This window comes from Lupinus angustifolius, chromosome LG16, assembly GCF_001865875.1.
Source record: "Lupinus angustifolius cultivar Tanjil chromosome LG16, LupAngTanjil_v1.0, whole genome shotgun sequence".
NCBI lineage: Eukaryota > Viridiplantae > Streptophyta > Magnoliopsida > Fabales > Fabaceae > Lupinus > Lupinus angustifolius.
In genome coordinates, this window is record NC_032024.1 from 2,968,477 (window position 1) to 2,979,544 (window position 11,068).

The 11,068-nt window shown below is 29.9% G+C and overlaps 1 protein-coding gene and 1 pseudogene across 1 annotated transcript; one reads left to right on the forward strand and one right to left on the reverse strand.

The window, feature by feature from the left end:
• LOC109329935 (tonoplast dicarboxylate transporter) lies at nt 202–5,867 on the reverse strand. The gene is made up of 6 exons (XM_019563847.1): nt 5,301–5,867; nt 4,212–4,689; nt 2,793–2,836; nt 2,598–2,693; nt 626–1,139; nt 202–536 (listed from the first exon to the last, which is right to left on the reverse strand). Exons 1-6 carry the CDS (start codon nt 5,733–5,735, stop codon nt 466–468), a joined length of 1,638 nt encoding a protein of 545 aa, XP_019419392.1. The 5' UTR covers nt 5,736–5,867; the 3' UTR covers nt 202–465.
• Nucleotides 9,647–11,068, forward strand: part of LOC109329204 — a 2,897-nt pseudogene continuing 1,475 nt past the window's right edge.

Genomic DNA, 11,068 nt, shown 5'->3' on the forward strand with positions numbered 1-11,068 from the left:
ATTTGGATAGTTTAAAACTATAAATTTAGACATATTTAAAACAAAACAAGCTTATTAGTTTTAAATTTAAAATTTTATAATATATTGCACTCTTAATTCTCAGCCAAGATACCGGCCACTAAAGTCTACCATAATAAACAGACAAAAGCTTCCCACTTTAACATAAAAACTAAACAGTAAAAGCAACACCAAGTCACCAACATACAAAACAAATCTCCCTTTATTAATTGGGGAGGAAAATTAGAACAAACATTGGTTAATTCTTTTCCTTCACAAGACAAAAGTAATGAACAAAACAGAGACAAAGATCTCTCTCCCCATTCTTCTTTGCCTATTGACAACGTGTACAAGGTATTCATGGTTGACTATATATATATATATATCATTCATTTCACATAAAAAGAAATTCTTTCAATGAAAGACACATCCAAAAATTGATAAAGCCAAGGGGAATTTGTAGGAGAATCAATTTCTTAACCAACGAGAATTTGCCCTTGTCACCCATTTACCTTCATCTGTCCCAAAAACAATAGCTCCTGCAACACCAAAATTTAGACATCATAAGAATCCAAGTTTCCAACAAAATTGATTTTATCAAAAAATGTCTAGCATGTAAACAACTTACCAAGTGTTGGCATTAAAAATGACAGCACAGCAATCCCAACAACCTTAAGTGGCAGACCAACTTTAAGCAAGTCTTGGATTTCAATGTGACCAGTGGTGAACCCAACAACATTTGATGGTGTTGAAGTTGGAAGCAAGAAAGCAAACTCAGATGCTATTGCACCAGGAATCATAAGAAGAAGTGGATGCACATGCATTGTCTTACCAATGTGATATAAAAGTGGGAGAATAAGGGTTGCAGTGGCATCATTTGAGGTTATGAATTCAGTAATAATGCTACTCATTAAACTAACAGCAGTAGCAATTGCTAAGTATGGAACATCTTCCAAGAAATCTAAGGCTCTAGACAAAACATCTGCTAGACCACTAGATTGTACTCCATCAGCTAAGGCAAATCCAGCTCCTAGAAGCAAAATCAGATTCCAAGGTAATTTCTTACATTCACTCCAGCTCATTAGTTTCTCACCCTTTTGCTTCATGTTTGGGATTATGAATAATAGGACAGCCACCATAACCTACAATACAGAAAATGATTCAATTTTTTAATATTATTCACTTGCATGAAAAATATAAGCACGATCCTCTCTGATAATAGATGGTCGGTAAGGAAGATGAACCACTCTGAAAAAATACATACACTGTTTTATAATTGCAGTCATATGTGAAATTTCATATGGTCTTACTATATAGAATCATTTTTTTAATAATGGATATCTTAACCAAACACAGTACTACATAAAATGGTTTTTCTACAAAAAGAAAATTATTTTTTAAACTTAATCAAACAAGTCGGTAATGAATATCTTCAATAAGATTTTTCAATAAGCAAAATGTGAAAATATAAAATTTATGCGGAAGCTAGGAACTGAGAGACTGGGACCCCAAGGCCAAGACGTGACATTCTAACCACTAAACTATAATCACTTTTGTATGAATTTATATAAACTATTTATTTATTTATTTATCTTCATCAATCCATTATAAATAACCAAAATCCTGTTGTTGGATTTACATTTACAACACAAGTCAATATCTTCTGACAAATCGAAAAATGAATATAATTTCAAAAATATTGAATATATTTATTACCTAAATACATATATAAGTATATACATGAATAATAATACCTCATTTTTATTCTCATTCAAAAATATATATCTTTTAAAAATATAATGATTATGTTGATTTAATATATCATTCCTCTCTATGTTTTTCTTAGTTTTTCCCACCACCTAAACATATCAGAGAGTTTTAAATAAGCTAATATAGAAAATAACAATTAATGCATTTAAATAAACACGTATTGAAAAAAAAATTAAGAGGACAAGTAAATAACTACGAAAGTAGTACTTTAACTTATAAACATAAGTTTAATGGATCTGTTTTCATATTATATAATTTTTGCATTCATGAAACATCATTCATTATTTATTGATATGACTTTTATTTAAAATGTTGATGAGTGTATATTAATAGTTTGAGTTTTATTCTATTCACGATTATCCACTATTTAATTAATATATAAAATTATTAACTATTTTATCTTCTTTAAAAGTGTGATAAATAATAAGTTAAAATTATAAACCGTGTAGAATCTTTTTCCCTCTTGAGATGACAATGATATTCCATTTTGATTTAATTAGATTTGATAAAATATCCACTGATGATTGACTTTTTCAGTTTTATCTTATTATTATTATATTTCCTATTTAGGAGAATTTCTTACATGTTCTAAAATTAATGGTCCAAATCAATGAATCATCATTGTTAATGCACTTAGATTTAAATAAATTTGTTCTAAAACAATTATAGAGATGTGTCTGGGAGTAATTTCGAATATAATTATGTTGAAATCATAAAATGATTGTAATTTTGTATGCATCAAGAGTAGTAACTGACATTGAGGTCAATTTTTGTGTGCAAGAACTAAAAAGTAAAAACCCTAAAATAAATTAAGTAGGCACATCACTTACACTGACACTTCCATCACCGACATAGCCATGGAAGAAAGTTCCCCATCCTGGAATGTCATTTGTAATGTTTCTTGTCATCCATAGAAGGATCAGCAACTACATTTATCATACCGAACGTTAAGGAAATAAAAATATTCTTCCATATTATTAAGACATGCAATTTTGAAATTGTATTTACTATCTTGGCATACACACCCCAAACACAAGCAACACCATCTTCTCAGCGAAAGCCATTGGACCTACAAATACAAATTATAGAATTGCAACTTTATCAGTTTTTATTTTCCTTAGCAAATGTTAAAATTGCTTTTTACTACATTAAGATGGTAATTTTAAAAAAATAAATGTAATATGAAACGTGAATATATATATTATGTGTTAAGATGCAGTGAGCAATATCTATTTGATAAGCCATATTCCACAAATGTCCAATTTTTCGTGACCATTGTTTCCATCTACACTTCTTATTTCTTTTCAGTTTCTGGATAATGAATTTCAATCCAAGCGGTGCCTGCCACAGAATCTGGGAGAATTGCTTTATCAATTAGATAACTAGTTCCACTAGCTCAAGAAACTCTCTTCCACAAGTAACTAACAGCAACATGTAAACACAAATTAATGTGATTTATGCTTCTCTTATATTACACATGAAATAAATAGATTATATAAATATGAGATATACCCTTTAAATGTTATTGTTATATATATTTAAATAATATGACAACATAATTTATTGTGTGATATGTACCATGATAGAAATAATTTTCTTAGTTGTTAGCAAGAGGACATTCGAGCACACCATTGATCTTACTAAAAAATTATTTGTTTTGGATAAAATAAAACCAAACTATGTGCTACATTTTATTCTCCTAGTATTGCCTTTGTCCTTTTCATTTTTGTTTTCACTTTTGAATCTACTTAACTATGTGCACTATTCATTTGAAAATAAGGGAAATCATTTGGTCCACTAATTTGGTGAATGCCCCACTAATGAGGGTGACATTTGAACCCCATATACCAGATATGCAGGTAAACATGGACATCTCCATAGAAGGGCCAAAGACCCGAATAAGACGTAGAATAATACTATGATAGTTTTTTTATGGGTAATGCTTCTCTATAAGTAGTTTAGCTGTAGATGAGAAAATAGAATACATACACTTCTAATAATTTGATTAGTTAAAGCAACTCATCATATTGAATGATTTTAAATGTATATTCTCTATTTCACACATTTTAATATATATATTTTTGGTATTCTAATGGACATATACAAGACTTAGAAATCATTAGAATGAGTCAATTAATCACATGAATAAAAAATTTGACATCATGATTAAGAAATTCAACACCATTTACCAACTTTGCATACCCCTTATTGGTTAAGCTTATTTTTAATATATATTTGAGTTTACATATTATGATATATTATATTTTTATGAGTTAAATTTATTATATGTTTTCGTTTTTAGGTAACAATATTCACGAGATGTGACGTAAAACAGAAAGAAAACGACAAAGAAAGAAAAAAGGAAGGATCCTCAACAATAGTTTTCTCTCCCTTTTGATGTTTAACTGAAAAAACAGAAACGATTAAAGTAGAAAGAAGCTTACCTAGAGCTTCAAGGTCTGATTTCAAATGGGCTTTATCCAAGTAAGAAGACAAAGCCCGGCCCGAGTCTTTCTTCACATATAGCAAACATATGATGCACCAAAAGCATAAGAGCATAATAGCCGCAACTGGGAAACCAAAGCAAAACCAATTGTTGAAGCTGATGGGCTTTCCATTGGGTACCAGGCTTTTCCACATTCCAATCAATATAACGTTGACACCTGTCCCTGTTAGAGTGCTTATCCCTCCGATGGGTGTAGCGTACACCACCGTTAGTACAACTGCTCTGCTGAACTTGTTCACGGTGTTGGATTGCTCGTCAGGTGGTGGTAGACGGTGGAGGATTCCGGTGGCTACCGGCATCATCATCACCGCGGCTGCCACGTTGTGTAGCCACATGCTGACGAAGAATGTTGTGGCACATAGACCCAATAGTAGCATCGATGGATTCAAACGTTCGCCACAAAACAATAATGTTACCTGTGATGTTTACACCATTATTAGTACAAAGTTCGATGTTTTTTTTCTTACTATCTCGTTATTTTTTAATAAATATGTTATTTCTATTTTATTCTTTACCCCTCCGAAAAAAATATATATTCTCAGTTGTAAATAGGGATATTCTTTTTTTTAAATGATAGGAAAAACATTAGAGTTGATTGATAAAAAATAAACAAAAATAGTCATGAGAAAACCTTTTTAAAAATGGAGTTTCTTTTGTGAGGATGTCATTTTTTTATAAATACAGTGATTAATCAATAAATAATAACAAGAAGAGATTGCACATTTCCTCCTTGAGAGAATAGTCCAAACTTCAATTATTTCTTAAAGTTAATAATTGAGGATATATGGTATACCAATTAAATGTTTACACTTAGATATGATATGATTGCAACACAAAGAAATTTTGACCGATCAATAATATTAAATCATCAATAAAAGAGAACACCCACCATTCTTATCTCACACATCAATTAAATCTCAATCATAGGAATAAAATAAATGCAAAATTTCAACTCCAACAAAATTCTATTAGGATCATGTTGTTATGTTGAAGAGTTTAGAAGGCAAGGAAAAAGAGAGTGGCTCACATTCAAGGCCAATCTTTTATGTACGTTGTATCGTTCCACAGCAAGAGCAAGAATAAAACTTCCCAAAACAAGTGTAATAACATCATCCATATAAGAATGAGCAACACTATCAGCTGTAGCTACACCAAATAGAGGGAACAGGAAAAGGGGGCACATAGATGTTACAGGAAGTGGCACAGCCTCGGTGACCCACCAAGCAAAAACCCAAGCAATCACAGCAAGCATTTTCTTACTTGTTACAGGAGCATCAAGGTTCACAAAGAGACATATAATAAGGGATAACAAGGGTCCTAGAATGACATAGAAGTTTTTAAGTGTTAGAATAGATTTGATGTTTAAGTGGGTTGTGTGTGTTGTTTGGATAGGTTGATGAAGTGGTAGAAGAGGGGCTTTAAGGGCATCAGAATCAGGTGGTGAAGTGTGTTCTCCTGTCATGTTGGAGAGAACCAAAAAAAATGGTGGCTATAGGTATGGGTATGTTGGGGAAGGAGGGAAGGGTCGTTGTTGAGATATATATATTATATGGAATATGGAACTTGAGTGTTGGGCTTTGATTCTTGAATTTTCTCATGACAAAGAAGGAAGTGGGCAAATTGTTTTTTTTAATGTGGTAATTGGATTATGGGAGAGTATTTATTTACTATATATGATGATGTTAAAAAAACCTACATCATATTTTAAAAATTTATTCTAGAAATTTAATGTTTGAATTAGTGAGTATATTTGAATCATTAGATTTCTCTAGAATTAATGACTAAGATGTGAAATATGTTTTTAAATTTACTTTTGGAGTAAACGGATTTTCTCTCGGATCATATTTAGCCATAGTTCGGCAAAGCAAGCATGTAGTTTTTCACATAACTTGTGAACTTTTCACTTAATCAAAAAATTATAGAGTCGTCCACTAAGCTACTTCAAGTAGCATTTAGAAAGAAAAATTAATTTTTAATAATTTGTTTACCAATTTTCTCATTCAATATTTAAAAAATTACATTAGATACTCTCATTTAAAATCTTATCTATCATATTATATATTTTAATGATATATAGTGACAATAGTGTAAGAATAATATGAACTTAATTATCTATCATATTATATATTTCCTTCATCATTATTATAATTTATTTTTAGGGGTTAATTATTAAATATGATGAAGACATTATTTTATTATAAATAATTAAAAGGATTTGGAAACAGTCTTTTTGTTTACGTGATACGATTGTGTATTTATACCTCTCCTATATCCTATTAAGTGAGAATCTCGTGCATTTGTCGTCATTTTTATAATTAATTAATTATCAACAATACAATACAATGTTGTTAAAACAGTTTCATACCTGTCGGTTGAACTAGTAAACTTGTGAACTGGTCCCAATACATGTATGGTATAATAATTATACTGGTTATGTAATCATACTGGTCAAAACTGACTCAAACTGGTTAAAATTGGTCATACTAATCAGTTTTTAATTAAACTGTACCAGTTATACCGGCCAGTTTTTATTTAAAAATAATTTTTTAATGAAAATAAAAAAATATTGATTTTTCAATATTAATATTAATATATTATATATGTATATCTAATTTCGCTGGTATACGGTTTAATTAGTGAACCACCAGTTGAACCGCTATATGACTGATAAAATATACAATAACTATTTTATGAAAATTAATATTATTAATATAATATTAGTATTAATATAATATTAATATATAAAATAGAAATGGAAAGTAAAATATTAACAAATTATTCAAAGTATACATGTCTGCACATAGAAAGAGAGGGCAAGACCTAATTGTGGCACAAGCTAAATGCCAGGCATTAACATAAGCCACTAACACAAGTTCGACTATACATATTTTTTTTGTTTTTCCTCATTTTTCTCTCTTAGCATATCCATAATATTTTCGGGTGTTTTTCTGTATTTCAACTAAATTTCGTGTCGTATATTTATAGTTAAACTTGGGGGCCTAGTGATAGATAGTATATCAATTTTGAATTGACATATGATAAGAATGTTGTCTCAAATTTCAAATATAATAACAACTATTAACACTGTTAAAGTATTTGAAGACAAATGCATTTATGTCTTTTGTATTTTTATTTATGACTAAATTTTAATTAGAATTAAATTTTTAATATATTCTCAAGATTTTATTAATCACATAGATATATCTCCATAGAAATCTTTATCATTAATATTAATTAGATGGAAAAACATTGAATCCAAGTGTTTGGTTTCAAGAAATGTTTTCTATTTCTATTTTATATTTTCATTTTCTAAATAATCATTTTCTATTTCTCTTTTCATGTTTTCATTTTCTCAAAACATGTTTGTTATTATCATTTTCATTTTCAAAATCATTCACTCTAAACTTCACACTTCAAAACATCATTGCAATTAGTTCATTTCTAAATTTTAATAACTAAAGCAGTGAAGTCAATGATTTCAACAAATATTATGTTATCAATACATTGAACAACTTTAATTCCTGAAGTTGGTCATTAGTTGTTACAAAGATGTGGGGAAAGTCCTAATGAGCATTATGCATTTGCAAATGCTCTCCAAAAAAGTTAAATTTAAAATAAAATACAAACATACAAGTGTTATATTATTTAATTAAGGTTATAATAACTTCAAAGGGCATCAATTTTATCTCAAAATCATATATTTCATACATATCGTCGAATTATCTCAGCAATACCATATGATAGGTGAAGAAAAATTGTTATATTGAGATAAATAAATAAATTCTATTATGAAGGTGTATGATGGTCAGGATGAGAGACACACTCATCGATTGATTTTGAGATTTTGTTGATTAGTGGAAAGACTAATTGAAAAATATACTTCTCACATTCTTCATCTTTTGATATTTAATGTTATGCAAATAATTTAATAAATTATTAAATGATATACAAATTTCATACAATTTGACTAAATAGCCACATTTAATGCACATTGAAAACTAGAGTAAAAAATGAAGAAACATGTGGTAAAAAGATGAGTAATAAATAAGAGTATAAATGGAAAGTAAAATATAAATATGTATTATGTTTAAAAAATATCAAAAGATTTAGAATAAAATGAAAAGGTTAAAACCAATGTTGTGAAACTCGAGCCAAATATCAAATTGGGAGAGGTCTCGTATTAGGTTTAACCGATTTAAACACTTAAAGCGTCTATCGGACCAGGTGATTTCATATATAATTAATCATTTTTATCTATAAATATATAATTGTATATAAATTCAAAATTTGATATAATTAATAATAATATTAAGGTATCATATCTCTACTTTTTTGGACGAGATTAAAACAAAATATTAGAGTAGTGTTCTATTTTTAAAAAAAATTAAGTGAACCACCTCATTCACTTCTCGGATTTTATTGGTTTAATCAATTTTAACATGGTTGGGTCGGAATTTCTTCAGTTCAAAACAGTAAAACTCCTCATTAGGTTAAGACTACAAACTAGAGTTGTTTTCAAGTCTGGTCAACGGTTAGACCGATCGGACAACTCGATCTAGTCTAATTATTACAACAGTGGTTAAAATATCAAAAGATATTAAGCGTGTTGAGCAACAAAAGTTTTAAAATTTCAATAAAATATCATTTCCTCATTATTGAAAATATTGGAAATGACATTTTTTCATTTTCAAAATTTTTGGAAACAAAACTCATGTTTTCAAAAATGTAAAAAACAATACAAATATGTTTTTATCCTCTTTTTTCTATTTTCATTGAAAATAAAAGCAGGAAATGACTAAAGCAAACATACTCGTAGCCTTTACACTACCAGAAAAACAACATATTGGCACAGTAATTTTGCCACACTTACTGTTGATGCTAAATTAAAGTTAAGTCCAAAAGATGCTACCATGGCTTAATGAGGCAACAAAGATAACTAGGGAATGTCAATTTCATTTTCTCCTCTCCGTCAAAACTTTCTTTCATTTTCGTTTTCTCTCTATAACCTAGAAAATGCCAACTTCATTTTCCCTTCCCTCAAAACTTTCCTTCATTTTCATTTTCTCTCTCCGTTCAGCCTTCACTCTCTCTTCTACAAAACCTTAGCTTTTCGATTCTGGTAACGGTGTTGTCGCTTCGTCACATTCCATTGAAACATAGTTGGTAGATTCCAAACGCTAACTTTTTGATTTGTCCAATTTGTTTTTGAGATTTCCTTCAGTTTAAGCTTGTTTGCTCTTAGTTTGGGTTTTCATTGAATCACTTGTGAGTAGAAAGTGGTTTATAGAGATTCAGGTGTGGTGTAGAAGCATTTTGAATCTTCCCCGATTCTGGAAAGGAACTTATTCAGATGTGTCAAAGCAAATCCAGTAAATGGTTTGGTTTATCTGCCAAGAAGTCGAGGAGAAAGCCAACAAGATCTCTGTTTTTGCTGAAGAAGTAAGTAGCTAACTATGTATTTCACAATTCAGTCACTCTATCACTTCAGATCCTTCATTTCTATACTAATAAGTTAGATTGAGTGTTTAGTTTTTGAGGTGTAATTAGTGAAATATTATTTCACTTTGAAAAGATGGTGTTAATTGAGATATTTTAAGTTTCATGACACAATTGTGTACATAAACTTTCTGAAGGATCTCATTGTTCAGGTTAGTTAACATTTTAACATTCTACACCTAATTATAATTTGATATTGCAGTTTTTTTCCTTCATGTATCTCTCTTAAGATTATGTTTCACATTCTCAATTTTAGTAGATGCACAGAGACAACTAATGTTGCTTGTTTATTTGTATATGATGCATTAATTCTATATTATTTGTGATGACACTTATAACTAATATGTTTTTAGGAGGATTTTTTGCAATTTCTTGGTGGAAGAGATGAATTGTTGCAGGCATGGAAAATGGCTCTCAATGTTGAGATTTCAAGTTTGGTTTTATTGTTGACTAAGCGTTGATTTTGTTCTCTTTCAACATTTTAAAATTTGAGAATATATCTAACCTGGTATGCCTTTTGTTGAAAGCTCTACTTTGATGCATGTCGTAAAATCCTTCCTCTTCATTATGCCAACTTTCACATCAATGCATGTTTGGCACTTGAAGTGGTTTGGGACCAACAACTAGTCAAAAAATTGGAAGCATCCGCTTTTCAGTAGAGAGAATGATATATATCCTTGTTAATAATGTTCATGGTATGTGGCTTCTATAAAATTAAACATGATAGTCGATGTACTTTTATGATGTATGTTATTTTACTGTTCATTATCATGTGAGGCATGTCTTTTATTCTTCAAGGTGACTTGTCAACATGTTGAAGACTTGAAGAAAAATGTACAAACTTTCGATCGTATCAGCACTAAGAGACAGCCTCAAGGTCCTAAGGTTTCATGGTTTATAGAGGATGCCTACTCTTAATTTATCTTTCGATCTTAGTATATTTTGTGTTTGACAAAGTTTATTTTGTGTTTCTAATTTTGATTTTACATTGTTTAATTTGTATGTGATGTTGGAAAGACTGTTCCAGGGTATGATGTGGCTGGTGTAGTAGTGAGAGTGGGAAGTGAAATTAAGAAATCGAAGGTTGGTGATGAAGTTTATGGTGATATTAATGAGAATGTTATCAATCATCCAAAGACTATTGGGTCATTGGCAGAGTATATTGTTGTTGAAGAGAAACTGTTCAGTCACACCCTCTAATTTGAGCTTTGTTGAAGCTGTTAGCCTTCCTTTAGCTCTCATTACTGCCTATCAAGGACTTGAAAAAGTTGCGCCTTCTGCTGGAAAATCCATCCTTAT